This window comes from Hydra vulgaris, chromosome 13, assembly GCF_038396675.1.
Source record: "Hydra vulgaris chromosome 13, alternate assembly HydraT2T_AEP".
Taxonomy (NCBI): domain Eukaryota; kingdom Metazoa; phylum Cnidaria; class Hydrozoa; order Anthoathecata; family Hydridae; genus Hydra; species Hydra vulgaris.
This window is the reverse complement of record NC_088932.1, coordinates 45,249,262-45,266,800: the sequence shown is the minus strand read 5'-3', so window position 1 is coordinate 45,266,800 and position 17,539 is coordinate 45,249,262. Positions and strand designations below refer to the sequence as shown.

General features: G+C 29.5%; 1 protein-coding gene across 8 annotated transcripts in view; it reads left to right on the top strand.

Annotated features, from left to right (window-relative positions):
• The first annotated feature begins 715 nt into the window (after positions 1-715).
• LOC100213859 (stimulated by retinoic acid gene 6 protein-like) overlaps positions 716-17,539 on the top strand; it is a 130,945-nt gene continuing 114,121 nt past the window's right edge. Inside the window, exons 1-4 of one of the 8 annotated variants that reach the window (XM_065815477.1) lie at positions 716-734; positions 1,304-1,504; positions 10,164-10,243; positions 10,373-10,542. In XM_065815477.1, coding sequence (XP_065671549.1) covers positions 1,340-1,504; positions 10,164-10,243; positions 10,373-10,542 — 415 coding nt within the window. In that variant the 5' untranslated portion in view covers positions 716-734; positions 1,304-1,339. Of the gene's footprint in view, positions 735-788; positions 871-1,167; positions 1,505-1,754; positions 2,240-10,163; positions 10,244-10,372; positions 10,543-17,539 lie in introns of those variants that run through there. The other 7 variants (XM_065815476.1, XM_065815475.1, XM_065815474.1 and 4 more) reach the window with 7 other exon arrangements.

Genomic DNA, 17,539 nt, shown 5'->3' with positions numbered 1-17,539 from the left:
CCGATTAATTAGCAGATTAACTATATAATAGTAGATTACGTTTGATGACATTGATATTAGTGAGTATAAGTACAATATAAAATCATTTAATTTGACGAAATAACTGTTAAAGCTTGCTTGCCGTGTAATTACCGTGATTTTGCCACAATTTATTTAAACATGCCGTGATTTCTGCAATTTTTTACTGTGAATTTTCACAGGCCCTAGTCATTAGTAAGGAAGAAAGCGTAAACTTTATAGTTAAATGCTCCTCCGCAGTGTTGTTTTCTTTCAAAAAAAGTCGGCTTTTTAAAATACCTTTGCGATCGTCCGTAAATTACGCAACGCTTAACTTATTTAAAAAAGCACAAGTAGGAGATCCTAAGCTCTTTTTACGCAGCAATTTTCATCAAACCTAATGCGCGATTTTGATTTTTCATTTAACTTAAGGCTCTGCAAGGAAAAAAACTTTTGATATCTTGTGTCTTGGAGATCGTCTATAAATTACTCAACGCAAAATATATTTTAAAAACGTAAGTAGGAGGTATTAGGCACTTGTGCGCGGCGATTTCATTTAACTTAATTGACTATTTTGATTTTTTATTTAGATTAAGACTCTGCGAGAGAAAACTTTTGATCTTTTTTTGTTTTGTTTATTGTGAAATTTTGCGTTAAGCAACTTTTGGACGATCCCTTGTTTATTAGTGAAGTTTAATGTTGCGTAATTTATGCATTATCTTTTGAGGTGATTAAAGGTAGCAAAAGAAGTTTTTTTTTTGTTTTATTTTTTAATGTTATTAATTAATAACAAAAAAAAAAAAAAAAAACATTATTGTAATAACTCTGCTACCTTTTACAAGCAAGTCGTTAAAATAGACATTTCTTTGTAAGGTTGATTATTTCTTTTTGCTGTTTAATTAACAATTTACAATCAATTTTTAAAAATATACAAAAAATCACACGGTATTTATGTTACCAATGAACATTACTAAACATGAACATTACTAAACATGAACATTACTATAACATTACTAAAAATCAATTTTTTTGCTTTTGTTTTTGTGCACGCTCATTTAAATTTTAGTTTGTATGGTTGTCTGAGATCTTGAAATTTATTTTATGATGGCTAAAGACTGTTAGACCACGGTTTAAAAATCTATTTGTAGATTGGTTTATGTTTTATAAATCGATTTAAATGATTAATAATAGTATTTGTTATTTATAAGTATTTGTTAAATTTAACTCACTCAGTGCTATGCTATAAAAACTACTACGTATAAAAATTATTTGATAAAAATAATTTTAAACAGTTATTTTGTTTCAGTAAGACTTTTGTATCAGTAAGATTACTTAAATCACAATGGCAGCACTAACACAAAGTACAGTTATGGAAACAACAACTATTTTTGAAAAAACAACCGTTTTTGAAACAACGACAAGTCAGCCTTCAACGGCAACAAGTCTGGCTTTAACTTGCGACGCAAACATAGATGCAAAAATAGTTTATATTACAGCAGGAATCTCAGTAAGAAATATTTCAATCGTAGTAAACTAAATTTTATAACTAAAGTTGATTAAAAAATACTTTATTTTGATTTAGAGTTTTATATTTAGAGATTTTATTAAAAAAAAACTTTTACTAAATATGAGCAGTACTTAACATATATAGTGGGGATTATATTAAGTTCTTTGTATTTTTAACATTTGCATACTAGGACATATATAGTGGGGATTATATTAAGTTCTTTGTATTTTTAACATTTGCATACTAGGGTTTGTAAACAAAGAGAGCAATCAATCTCTGATTAAGCATGAGGTCACAAAAAATTTTGTGCTTCACTATTGTAGAATACATCCTCTAAGTATTTCTGCACTTTGACTTTCTGAACAGAGAGAAATTTCAGTTGTATGATACAAAATAACCCAACAAACATGTTAAGTTTAAATTGACGTTGAAAATTTTTTTTTTCTTTTTTGCTGTATAAATATTATAAATAACGCAAATTATCTCAATATTAATACAAATGGCCGAAGCAGTAGACGCATTTTGTTTGATTGCCAAGCCTCAAAATAAGATCTTTAGGGAAGACTGGTTCTCCTAGGGACACTCAAATATTTTGAGAATTTTGTATGAGAGCATAATATTTTTTGCATGTGGCAACACTCCACCTCTTGAGGTCAGTTGACAGCCGAAGTGTCATCGTGTTGGTGTGAAGCGTTGCAAAGTGGTGATTAAAAATTGATTTTACAACCCTTTTACGTAAGTTTTTTAACATTTTTCTTATTTAATTTCGCCCTTATAAGGTATTTAATAAAATATTTCTTAGTTTATACGAATACATTATTTTGCTTGCTTGAATATCGCGTTAACAATATCTCTCAAATCCTAACCTCAAATTTTTAGTCGGCATTTTTTGTCAATTTGGCGCCCTGTTGTACCTAGGGACATGTCCCTAGGTATAATAGAGTGCCGAACTTCTGTATCATCAGGAATTATTTGAGTTTTTATGTAATAAATAATTCATTTATGAATCGTGGTGTAATAAATAATATAATTGTGACTCGCTGTGCAGTAATTAATTGGAAATAATAGTTGTAATTCAATTTATGCCAATGATAATAAATAATTAAAGTTATAGTTATATATTTTTTACAGGTTCTTTTTTTATTTATAATTATTAGCTCAATAGAAGCCAATCTGAGTATTCGATTACCCAGCGTCCCTAGGTACAACCGCCGTCTCTAGGTACAACCACCTATGTCCCTAGGTACAACCCCATGTTGTACCTAGGGACAAAGTCAGACCTCATTTTGCGGCTAAAAAAAGTAATAAAAAATTGTATTATAAAGCAGAGATTCTCATCAAAAGTGCACAAAGGACCATTTTCATATACAGTTTTCAAAAGTTCAATTATATTTACCGATGTAAAATTACACTCATTAACCTAAAAACGTCCCTAGGAGAACCAGTCTCCCCTACAAAATCTATAACATTTAAAAAGACTTTCAAATCAAGACAACAATAATAAACACGATACAACTGCAAAAATAATTCTCACAAAAGTTTTATCAAATTTTAATCAGGCTGGCAATGACAAGAAACAAAAAGCTTTAAAAAATTCAATTAGTATTTTCTTTTTATTTTGTTTTATGCTATACAAATTTTCCGAATTATTAATGAGATTTGATCACGTTCACAAAAGTAATAAAAAATCATTTTACTATTATATAGGCTGTTTAATCACTCGGCAAGCTTTATGAATTCTGTGTTTACTGAAATAAATAAAATTTTGCGTGACAATGAGTATAAAATAAATTTAATTCATCAGACATCAGAGCTTTAATTTTTTTTTATTTAGAGAATTTTTATAAATACTTTATAAATTAATTCAGATTTTGTTATTAATGTAAGTTTTAATAAAATCCTTTTATAAAATATAATAAAGATAAATTGAAGTAATAAGGCTATTAAAAAAAAGTTTTCATGGTAAATCAAAATATAAACTCTAGCACTAGACTAATAGAAAGAACTTCTATCATATTTTTTAAATTTTGTTAAATGGTTGTAATTTTTGCGCCATACTTTCATAATTAAATACTTCAAAGCAGTTTGTTAAAGTTTAAACATGATAAATCAAAGATGCACTGCTTTGTTAATGGACATGATGCAATAAGAAGTTGCGAGATAATGATTTTGTGTTAATTAAAGCACGCATTAGAGTAAAACGCACTGGGGTTCCGGGACTCGAGCCTCATCCAGAAATTTGTGGCTTGGGCTTTACCCCATCCGGGAAAAATTCACCAAGCGTTCAAAATTTTTAGAAAAGTAAAAGTAGAACTTACTTAAACAATAACAAATATAATAATTATCAAGGAGTTTGAGATCGGTAAAAACTTTACAAAAAGCAATCAAACCCAACTACAAAAACTAAAGAGCTGATAGTTTTGTGAGTTAAAGATTTGTTAAGTCTTTTTCGTTTCAATTAAAAAATTCAAATTTTTGATGAAATTTTTTAATTGTTCAACAGTAGATTGACTTTTAAGTAATAAGTTGTACAACGAAGAATATTAGTAAATACTTTTCAAGAAAAGAAAATCAAGTTGAAACAGTTGCATCCTTTTCTGAATCTGAAAATGCTAATAACTTCCTAGATAATACTCATAACAGTTTGTCATTTGTTCAAACAGATGATGTAACTGAATCAACTGCTGTTGTTGAGTCACTGTCTTTTACAGAACAGCCTTGTTTATCAAGACAGTCATCATGTCCATCAAAAAAAGGAAGAAAATTTTAACAAAATGGAATGAAAAACATAAATGGGTTTTACATGCCTGCGAGGAAGAAAAAGTTTTTTGTTCCACCAGTATCAAAGCTACACAAATGAAAATGCCTTCACCTCGTAGTTCAAGAGAAAGATTCATAAGAAACTTTTATTTTAAACGGATTTTCTAATTGGAAGAAAGCGTTACAAATTTTTGTTTCTCACAAGCAATCTGAACTCCGTAAGATGTCCGTTATTATGATCGCCTCGGCAAAACTGGAATCGAACTTATCCAACAGCTTAATCATCAAGGAAGTAATGATGGAGAAACGCACTGCTTTATCTAAAATATTTATAACCTTTCTTTATTTGGTAATTCCTCAATTTCGTTTAAGAAAATTAAGATTAACTATCAATCATTAAATTTGCTTACTGGATAACTAAATGTTTCTTCTTAATATATTAGGGAACGCAAAGCCTTGTCAATCGTGGAAAGGTCAAAAGAATTCAAATTTTCGCATGCTACTCAAATTACGAGCCGGCAATTCTCTAGAACTAAGGAAATGGTTGAATCATCCTGAAAAGCAAAAGTGGCTCTCGCCTGAAATTGAAAACGCAATCCTGCCAGACTTTGTTAATGGAACGCTTCATAAGCTATGCGAAAGTATACGGGAATCACAACTCTATAGTTTGACGGCTGATGAAACGACAGAAATGTCCGTGAAAGACAAATTTTGGTTTACATTCTGCGTGGTAATGAAAAATTTAAGATTGAGGAGCTTTGTATGGGATTTTACCAAAATGAAAACATCAAAAGCAAAACTTTATTAATTTGTTTGAAGGACGTTTTATGTCGATTTAGCCTGTTGATTCAGAATTGTCAGGGCCATTGTTTAAACGGATAGTCTAACATGTCTGGAAGTATTTATGGATTGCAGACTTTAATAAAGGGAAAAGAAGAGCGGACAATTTACGTGTACTAAATTTGGTAACACAAGATTTTGTTGAAAAGCAAACAGTGATTAGGAATATAAAAAATTTAGTGCGATCATTCGTTGCATTTGTCCGTGGATCTCCAAAACGCCTGGCATGTTTCAATAAATTTCGAAATGTAGAAGCTGTAGAAAGCAAAACATCACTGCGGTTTTTTGCCCCACTTAATGAGTCTTTAGGAAACCATTCATTATATCTAAGTCTACTTATATCTTATAACAAGTCAGAAGAATAAGGCAGCGGGCTATTTGGAACCTTTTTGTAACTTTTACACATTTTTCAAACCGGAAATTTTGCGCATGATTTCACGATAATTGAGGATGCTAATATAGCACTATTTACTAAGGTAAATATTGTTTTACTTCATAGAAAGCAGTAGTTTTTTTTATGAAATACTGTTTTCTTTCATGGAAAGTAGTAATATATTTTTTTTAAATATATTATTTGAGGAAATTATAATATTAAATCTTTATTGAAAAACATTTTAGACATGCAGTTTAATTTTTGCTAGGGATGCGGAGTCCTAAAAAGAACTCCGGATTTGAAAGTCACAAAAACTTTATCCTAGTTTTTGGTATCCAGGAGCTCTAAAAATATACATAAGTTTATGAACTACTAATAGGAAAAAAATCAAGACTTTTTAGGTTAGAGGAACAATCGTTTTTTGAACCCGGAGCCCTTAGGTATAATGGCGGCAAGGACTCCGGGCTTAAAAACAATAAGTTTCAAGTCATTAAATCTTATGAACTTTTTTCGTAGAGCAGATTATAAGCCAATAATCATGTTTAGAGCTTCTGGACACTACAGACTTGGAAAAAGTAGATTATAAAGCCAGAGTCCTTTTGGGACTACACATCCCTGATTTTTGCAAAGCAAAAAATACCATCAACGCGCTTAAGGAGGTGTTAAAAGAAACCCGGGAGAACATTTGCTTTAAAGTTTTATGGGATAAAGCCGTTGTAGGAGCAGAATATAGTTTACTTGACAAACCGCAGATACCACGGAAATGTAAAACTACATTACAATTTACTGGAAGTGGAGTTCATTCATTGCTACGACTCCAGAGGATCACTACCACCAGCTTTACTATGCATCTCTGGGTTGAGTTAATAAGGGATTTTTGACCCGTTTCAAACCAACTGAGACCACTGAGCATTTAATAAATGTAGAAAAATTTATCATTGGTCAGAGCTTTGATGTAGGTCTTGTTGAGGCTTTTTACAAAGATGACTGAAGATTATAGAAGGCTGAAACTGCATTGCGATATATTTGTGGATTGTGCCAAATTCAAGAATATTTAACTAAATGATTTCGAATCAGTTTTGAGCGAGCTTGTAAACCATGATAGTGCCCTTTCTCAATTAATTCCTCTGATTCCCGAGTTTGTGAAGCTGACGAAGATTTTACTATGTATGTCTGTCACCTTCTGAACGTGTGAGCGCTCTTTTTCTTGTATTCGTAGGTTAAAGACTTATATGCGTTCTACAATGTCTTAAGAGTGATTAAATCATTTCGTTCTTTTAAATTGCCATCGCAATATTGCCTACTTATTATCACTTAATCAATGATTTTATATTGCGTACATTCATACGTATGAACACATTTTACTTAAGAAAATAAATTTCATTTTTGTGCTCATTGAAAAGACTTATTATTTCTTATTATAGATTTTTAACATCTACCAAATAGTTTAAGCACCATCCGGGAAAACTAAAACTCTTCGCCTATAGATGCGCGTGTATGCAAAGATCCTAACTTATCAGCTTTGGATTTTGAAAGGTTGAAGCAAAAATTTCCACAGTAGTTTAAAACAGGTATGATTGTCAACTGTAAAGTACATTCAACTGTAACAGATGTTAATAAGGATTCATTCAATCAAATAACCAATTCCAGGATTTTTTTTGTATTATCAGCATAAATAAGATATAAGAATGATGTCCAAATACTGAATGATATGCATCAATATAAAATAACTATTTAACGTAGAAAAGCAACATTTAATCAATGCTTTCATTCAACTTGCGTCGCAAAAGGTTCAAGAACAATTTTGATCTTACAATCAAGCTTAATTTTTTTAAAGAGATAAACGTATATAATATTAAGTTTTACACCTACTAAATTTCCCCCAAAAAAGTATGAATATCAAAAATAATACTTCAACTTATTAAATAAACCATTTACAAATATTACAAACTTTATGTAAATATGTATTTTATTTTTTATTTAATTTGATACTTTTTCATGAGCTTTAAAAAAAAATTTGCAACATTGTTTGCTTAAAAAAAGAAAAATGATTAAAACTAAGCTAAAAAAGTGTCTTTGAAGTCTTAAAAAGTTCTAACAAATCAAATTCCCTACATTACGTGATTGTTTCAGGTAAAAAGACATATAAAAAAAAGTATAAAATTTTTCTTACCCTCTTTCACCTGATAAAATTTGTTTTTATTAAATCACCAGAGATATTTAAAAAAAACCATTATTTAAACTGATTTATATTTAGTGTTACTTCCACATCGACTGAAGGCATTCATCTAGAATTTCTAACCACAAAAACAACAAATATCAATACATTTAAATTGCTACGAGTTCTTAGCATTTAAATACTAAGATGTAAATCTTTAAATCCGCTGATAATAATGCTAATCAAAATGAAAATAATGATAACTAATGCGAAAATAAAAATGTATAAGCCATATATAAATAAATAAATATATATATATATATATATATATATATATATATATATATATATATATATGTATGTATGTATATATATATATATGCACACACAAATTAAAGTGATATCTTTAAGTACAATGATATCCTTAAGTAATAGGTATATATATAATTACAATCTGACTGGGCAAAGTAGGAGACAAATTGCTTTTCGATCAAGCCCCTTCGTGAAATAGAGAAAAATATAATTTTATAAGTTCTTATATTATACAAAAGAGTGAAATTAAAAAGTTTTAAAAAAATTATAAAATTTGCAAAAAAGATTAAATCTTTAAAAAATAAAAAATTCACAAAGTATGTATATACGTATACACTGTATGTATAATGCATATTCAATACAACACGTAACATATGTTGTGCTGAGTATCTCTAATATTCGGACGTATAATAAGGATTAGGTATTCGATATCCTTTGTAAAAATTGGTATAATGCTAATACGACGATAGTTGCTCAGGCTATCTAAAGGTTTTTTGTACGATTTAACAAGGGGTGCAATTAATGAAATATGCGAGCTATGTACCCATACTTACATATTTCAACCATTTTGATGAATCAACATTGCTGATGACGTCTAATTGTTAAAATTGTTAAGCATCTGATTAAAGAGCCATTATTTATGTTTGCTTTGCTTGTGGCTTGATATTTCGTTATATAAGAATGTGAAAAATAAATTAGCAAAACATATTCCCATAATCAATCGAAATATTTGAATGAAAAATAATTCTTATAAATTATACAAATATATATTTTGAAATCTGCCTTTTCTTGACGCAAACACAACGCTGATCCACTGTATAAAATCTAACGTTAATCCTATGTATATGGATCAACGTTGATTCAATCCATATAATCCAACAATAATCTATACACATTGGATTAACGTTGCGTTATAAACATCAGATCAATGTTTATCCATACACATTGGATCAATGTGGGGTTATACACATTTGGTCAACGTTGGTCCATATACATTGGATCAACATTGATCCCTATACATCGGATCAACATTCAGATTAGATCGGAAAAACAAGTAACCTTTGCGATGTTTTTCCATACGTTGGGCCAATGTTATTTTACTAACTAATTTTAATTACGTCGCTATTAAGGTTTTCATTAACATAAATACGAAAAAACTAATATTGGACTAACGTTTTATTTGCATCGGAGAAAATAGCCGACGTTTGCGATGTATTTAGTGTGCTAGCTGGGACATGTAATTGTACAATATCAGATTACAGTGGGCAACAAAAAAATTATTTTTGGTTTTGTAGCAAACAATATGTTTTTTTGTATAACATTTCTTATTTTAATTTTAAATAAGCATGTCATTTTTTACCATAATCTCAAATTGTAAAAATATTTGGGTACAAATCGTAGTATTTTGGGGTAAAATTTCTTATACTGTCACACAAAAAAAATATTATTAATTATTAAAAGCAATGTCAACCTGGGTCTCAAAAAAAGTTTTAAAAGAAAAAATAATAAAAATATTTTTATTACTTTTTAAATTTAAGTTTGGAATAAAAATATATTTATAAACTTTTATAAACTGTTGAGAAACATTTTGTTAAAAATTTATTTGTCAAAATTTTTAACAAAATAAATTTTTAACATTTTGTTAAAAATTCATTTGTCGAAATTTCAAGTAAAGTTTTCTAAAATATATGAAAATACGTTTTTTTTATGACCCAGGTTTACTTACTTTTGAAAAATTTTATTTGGACAACATTAAGGACTTTACCCAAAAAGTTTTGAACCCCTTTAGAATATCTTTAGGACTTAAGATAATGGTGAAAAACGGCTTGCTTTATTTAAAATCAAAATGAGAAATGATATACAAAAAATGCATAATTTGTTACGAAACTAAAAAAAAATTTTATTGGCCGCGTTATAAAGTTCTTACATTTATAACAGGGTTTTTTAGTAAAAATTAATTTAGCTGCAGTATATTTAAGCTCTCAAAATATTTTTAATATTTGAAATTTTATGAGACAATTTTATTGGTTAAATTTTTATTACTGATAAAGTAGCAACACCACTAAAATATTAATTTGATAAACAACACCACTAAAATATTAATTTGATAAATTAATAAACATAATCTTGTTATCAAAAAAATTTAATATCGAGTAAAAGCCAAATTTAAAAGATTATGAAAAAAAAAATGCAATTTAAATTTTATTCTTTATTAGTACGCTCTGCTTCTTATTATGTTTCTATGTACTAAAAGAAAAGTTAAATGTTGTTGGTTTAAAAGACCCGGATGTCTCGTGTAAGGTTTTCATGTTATTTTTGCCATACTTATATTTTATTTTTTTGTTTTTATTTACTCGAAAAAGTTTGTGATGTATAAATAATGCAAAATTTACATCACGCTTTTTTAAAAATAAACTTTTTTTAGAGCATTAAACATGTTGGATAACTATGAAAATCGTTTTGGATACACATTAGCGTTCGGATTAACTGTCACAATGTGCGTTTCAATTGTTTTAGATGATTATACTCCTATTATTGGGCCAAAGATGGCTGCATCAATAACAAACTTACCACGCACCATGAAATGGTTATCAGGTATTTTTTTTTGTGATAACGTGCCCTAAACCATTATTTTTATTTAAATTAACTGTTCCCTAACTAATGCCTAGCTATTATAGTTATCAACAGCACCATCAAAAACAACGACAGCAACAGCAACAACAACAACAACACCATCAAAAACAACGACAGCAACAATAATAACAACTACAATAACAAAAACAACAATAACAACAAAAAACAACAACAGCAACAACAACAACAACAACAGCAGCAACAACAAAACAACAACAACAACAACAACAAAAACAACATCAACAACAGCAACAACGACAAAAACACCGGCAATAAAATAGCAATAGTAGAAAAAATAATAAGTGACAAATTTAGGATATATTGATTTTTAAAATATTTAAAGTTATTGATTTTTAAAATATTTAAAGTTATTGATTTTTAAAATATTTAAAGTTAGATCAAAGTCGAAACTTTTAAACTTGATACTGATTTCAAATAAAAGAGAAAACAAGATGTTGATCAGAGTTAAACCTGTCCTGACCCTGAATTAATTATGCATTTTTACCTTCTTTTCCCTGATAAGACAAAAGATGACTGAATAGCTTTAAAGTTTTGCCTATACAGGTTACAGACCATTTGCTACAATATTAAGAAGTTCAGGGTTCAATGCCTGCTCGGGGAAATCTGCAGCATCGGTATAGAAAACGACATGAACTTTCTCATTGTATACTCTTATGCAACTTTTCTTTATTTTTTATTTCATTTCATTTGCGATGTTTTAAGCTCGATAAAAAATACAAACTTCCGACCTTGTACATTAACTATCAAGTATTAAATGTCCATTTAAAACATGGCAGAATCAACTCTCATTCTTCAAATATTTCAAAAAACCATAAGATCTTCATTCAGTAGATAAAAAAAAAAGAAAGAGTAAACTACATTATGTTGCTCGATGCTTTGGTAGGATGAGCATTCAGAGTTTTAATGGAAATCTTTTTAATAAATAGTTACTTTTAAGTTCTTGTAATAATGTTCTTGTCTGAGAGTTTTTTTGTATACCATAAAGTAGGTGCAAAGTGATCTGGAAAAAATATGCAACTCAACCAACTAATGGAATCTGTTTAATAAATTATTATATTACTCATAATTAAGATATCCTTTCCTCTGTATCATTTATTATTTAAATCATTGTTTCCAAAACGTCCAATAATCAACTCGTAACAAACAACACAGTATCTTGAATATGAGGATCGCTATGATTAGCTATGAGGATTGCTAAAGAAGCAATTGATTAGTTGGAGGTAACTCATATCTCAGCAGACAACGATTTGACAAAAAGACCGCCCGCTAGCGTTCGTCCGACCGCCTGTTGGAGTTACCGAAACAAAGATTTTTTTATTTTTTCAAGAAATTTTTTTCTAACTAGCTTCAAGCAACTACAATTTAAACTAGAAGCTTACAAAAAAAAAAAAAAAAAAAAAAAAGAGTAAATACATGAAAAAGAAGAAAACTCCATAAAGAAATATATTTGATAAAAACAACGATTAAACGTTTTTTAGTAAGAAAAAACAGTTACAAAAAAGATTATGCTACATGACAAGTCACTCGAGATTAAGAATTGTTTGATAAAACAGGGATGAAAAATATATAGATCATATATGTACTACTCTCTTTTATAAGATTGCATTAGTGCATTCCATGTGCAGCTTTAATACTGAGAGTATTAAAACTACACTAAAGAAGCTATCTTTGGATTAGGGTGGGTCGTACTTTTTTAAGTTTTGGATATGGAAGCGCGCGCAATATATATTTTTAAGTATTAAGATATTAAAAGACACTTGAAAAATGTTTTATTAAAGAGTTTGTCTAGTGGAAGGGGGGGGGGGAAGCTGGGCGTTTGAAAAATGTCAGTTTTACTAAAAACTCACCAAGTTTCGGCCTTTTTTTTATATTAGCCTAACGTAATTCAATTATCAAAAGGTATAAAAGTTATAAAAGGTACATAAGGTTATTCAATTATCAAAAAACAATTAGACTTAACAAACAGACATAAAAATAAAACATAATATTTGGTGCTGCAATTCTTTATGCCATATAAATACGGTACACATTCAAAAAATTGTCTACCATTATGGATTTTATAATAAAATATAAATATATTATTATATATATTATATATTATTGTATATATTATTATAATATAAATATATATTATGTAAACTAGACGTCTAACTCGCGGAACTTTATTAAACGAAAAATGAAGCCGCTTTTTGTTTATAAATATAGTCCGCTATTTGTAAAAAGGGCAAAAGCTGAAGCCGATGCGTGGAATAAAAGTTAAAAATGCAAGTCAATAGTTCCCAATAAAAACAAAATAATTCAAAAACACATTTTAATAATTATAAAATACTTATAAAAGTTTTTTTATGCTTATTTAAAAGTATAATTAATGATAAAAATACTTCAAAAATTTCGTTTCACTTTTTTATTTAAAACTTTAATCCTTTTCTAATCAAAAATAAATTTAGGAAACAAATAATTATTTCACTTTTCGGATCGAAGTTAGAATCTAGTTTAAATAATATATCATTGTAAAATATATAAATATAATTGTAGGAAATGGTAGCACGCGTAATATTTTAATTATGCAATATGCTATTGGAAGAAATGTGAATAATTTTTTTTCTCTTCTCAAACTTTCTGAAAGGTTAAAAATTTTTTGGTCCAAAATAAAATGTTTTCAAAAAGATACAACATATTGAACGTTAAATTTATTTACTCTGATCATAAATAATATCCCACAGCAGATGAAAGCAACTAAAAAGTTTTATACTGTCTAAATTAATTTAAATAGACATTTTTTTGATTAGTTCACGGGCATGAGTTCTCGATGTGGTAATGTTGCTCTGATGAACCCATCTTTTCTATCTTTTTCATATACCGATTGAGAAGCTCTTGTGACTTCTTGGACAAAAATTTCAAAACGCTTGCCCGTGAACAAGAAAACAAGGTACATACATCGGAGTATCATCGAATTTTAAAAGGTAACCCTTTAACAATATCCATGTAAGTAAAGGTTCGTGTACATCCAAACTCCAATTAATTAGATCAAAAAGTGAATCAGCATTTTCATTATGATGTGATCTACTACTTACATTGGTGTTTCCGTATTCTGAGTTTCCTCTTAATTTTAAAATTGTTTTAACTGCAAATTCTCTTTCTGTTTTTTTTAGACTACTTAACAATGCTTGATGAGGATTTTCACTATGAGCATTTCATGAAGATGATAAAAAATAGGTTATGACAATGTCTTTAACTTTAAGTCTTTGATGACAAAGAAGTTTTAATTGCTCTAGTCCACTCCACTTTACTTTGATTTCAAACCAAAGTGGCGCATAAACTCCAACAATGAACTCCACCAGAATTCAAAGATTATGTGTTTCTTTAACTAAAAGTAAATTACTGAGCAATAAAGTAAACATATTCTATTTGCAAAATTCAACCATCTTACATGCGAATGTGGCCTAATTTCTTTGCCTTTAAGATTATCCGGAAAAACCCCATCGTTAATTGCATGGGTAATTTCATAAAAATATCTTTGATTATCTGAAAACGATTTTATAACTTCAGAGTAAAGTTCTATCATTTCATCAGAAAAATCAATTTTTATTATGCTATCTTTGACTTTGAAGTTAGCAACCTTACCTATAAGTTTTCCAATAGAACTAGAATAGTTATTTTTTGATGCAGTTTTTCCGTCAAGCTGAATCATAAGATGTCGGAGAGATAGTTCATTTGTGTGAAGAGCGTAAAATATCCACATCAATTTTTTTATCTAACTTATATTTAAGATAGTGGATAACACCTCTTTTCCAACCAATGTTTAGATTTGTTGAGTCCGCACCAATGGCAACTAAAGAGTCTCCAATATCATGATCTATTAGTAAAAATTATCAGCTATTTGCTTAGCTGCAGTTTAACTTTTTCTTCAAAACTGTTAGTGAAATCAAATTAGTATATAACTCGTATCTTCTTCTCTCGTGTACTTAGTTAAATCTTTTCGTCCATCAAAAATATACATTGAATATTATTAAATGCCGCTTTTTCAGCTCTACCTCGGATTTCTTTCATTACCTTAGTATTAAAATTTTCTGATTAAAAAAATAATTAGCATACTTGATACTTAAAATCTAAGGCGATAGTTTATAATAAAACTATTTTTATAGTTTGATGATAGAAAATGATTGCAAATTCCTTATAAATTATGCATACTTTCAAAAAAAAGCCATTCACTATGTACACTGCGACCAGCAAATAATAAGAAAATTTTAGCAAGTTCTGTTAGGATAATCTTTTACGCTTGTTAACCACAATCTGTAAGAGTTTGCTGTCTAATTTAAACAAAGGCTACCGTATAGTTGACATTCCCGTTAATGTTAAACCATAAGTTGAACCCATTAAAGTTCAGGTTGTAGTGAAAATATCAATTTTAATAAATTTAGATTTATTTGTGCTATATCGATCGATAGCCAATTTTTAAATTACCTCAGAAGTGCAAGATATACCTGAGTTATTTATTTTTGTAATCTTTTTGAATGATTTGAGGAGTATGATTTTATATCTAACTAATAGTTATTTACTATAGTTAAAACAATTTGACGCAACAGTCAACAAATAAAGCGTGCTGCGACATGCCCAAGCCACAAATGAAACAAAAACTCACGCAGCGTTGTTAACGTATTTGCTTCAATAAAGCAGGTCGGACCTTCAAAATTAAACAAGTGTCAACGAATACTGCTTCGATTGAGCGTTTAGTTGAATATTCGGTTTTAGCCAAAAATCACTATTCGTGACATCTTTACTTAAAAACACCATTCAAGAACTTAAGACTTTAACAGTCTAGAAATTAAAACTAAAGTTAGCTAAGTTATAAATATAAAAATAAAATATTAAAACATAAAAGTAATATAATTACGGTATGTTATGGAATCCTAATTAGGATTCCATAACATACCGCGATTATATTATATTAAATTATATAATATTGTAGCTTGATAGGCATATTATATTTTAAATAAATTTTATTCAATTGCTTGCCGTCCACAATAAGATTTTTGATGTTTTTGCTTTAAGCAATCTAGTCGTTCATCTTGCAGACCAGATATTTAACGTAAATACCTTCATTGTTTAAACTTATACCCCACTGACGTTTTACAGTGTTATATCATTGATGAATCTATGACGGGTATGTACATTATTTACTCTTACAACCGTATTGAAATATTATTTACCACAAAAGTTATGTACCATGAAACTTAGCATTTTTTTAACGAATTTTAAAGTAAATTTTGACTTTAAAAGTGAAAAAGTTGTAGTGCGCATTGAAACCCTCTTAGTTTTTTTCGTTTTTCTATGAGTTTATACCACTAGCGATTTAAAAATCTTAATTTCAACTGCCTGATGCCATCTAAATTTTAATCATGTTCTAAGCACACCAAGGTCCAAGATGAATTTTTCAACTTAATTTTTTTTTCTAGATGGGTCATCAGGAATGCAAACAATCTCTCGTTTGGATTTCTACAACAGTATTCAGCAGCAGGAGGCTCTAAACTTCAATGAAAAAATGGACTTAGCTGATCAAAATTTGTTATCAAGAAATCAATATACCGAAGAACTAAAAACAGTATACAAACGTCAAATGTCGAGGTTGAAAGCTATTTTTAGAAAAATGTGGTCGTCTTCATCCAGAACTCATGAAATATTTATTAAGAAGCATGGTCCTTGGCTGCAAGGGAGTTTCCAAATACCGGGTACCCCATCCACTCCATCATCAGCAGGACGACCAAGAAAAAGTTTTGTCGATTCTAGTGAACGTTCAAAGAGGAGAAAAACAGAACAGCTCAGGAAAGATGTGGAACCAGAAGCTATTGTTTTTGCAGCTGAAACTTGTTTGACAACAAGTGGCAAAAGAAGTGCTGCAACCGTCCTCAAAGATCTTAAAACATCTCCCAAACGAGCGGGAAAGTATAAAAAAGTCTATCGCAGCAGTCTTGAACCTACAAAAAAATCATTGACATCGTTAGAGGGTCTTTTAATATTTACTGACGCAGGCCTAACAAAATCTCAATATGAAATCGTACGTACAAGTGACAAGAAGCAATGGCCCTGCTACAGTATTTTGGTCGAAGAAAAAAAACATGCTATCCTGATCCTGATTCGTTCACAGTCACAGAAAGTTTAGCTGAAGTAGACTTACAAAGTCTGTTAAACTGTTAGACTCTAACGGAAAGTGGGCGTAAACATATGAAATTATCTACGAAATGGGGTTGTGATGGCTCCCAGCAGACACAGTTTAATCAAAAGTTTGAGGATGACTCTAATTCTGATGCCAGTATATTTCAATGCTCAATGGTTCCATTACAGCTAACTTGTGGAGTAAATAAAAAGGTTATCTGGCAAAACCCTACACCATCGTCTCCAAGGTTTTGAAGGCCAATTCGAATTAGGTTCATAAAAGAAACTACTGATGTAATAGCTGAAGAAATTGCTTACATGGAAAACAAAATTGCAGGCTTGAAACCAACTCAACTTCAAGACATAGCAGTAGAACATGTGATGATGTTAACTATGATTGACGGAAAAGTCTGTAACGCAACAACCACCACTAAATCGACCATGCGATGTTATATTTGTGGAGCAACATCAAGATAATTTAATGATTTGGACAGAAAATGTGTTGTAAAAAAATGGCAGAAAAGGCTGAATGAAGATGAGAAGAGACTCATCTCAGATAGGAAAAAGAAAATCCAAGATGAATTCAAGAGCAAAATGGGCTTTCTTGTCGACATACCTAAGGTTGGATTTGGGAATACCAATAACGGCAACACAAGCTGGAGATTCTTCAACAACCCGGAAACATCTGCAGATATCACTGGAGTAGACTTCCGTTTAATTTCCAGAATGAAAATTATCCTAGAAGTAATTTCCAGTGGCCACAAGATTGATGTAGAAAAGTTCA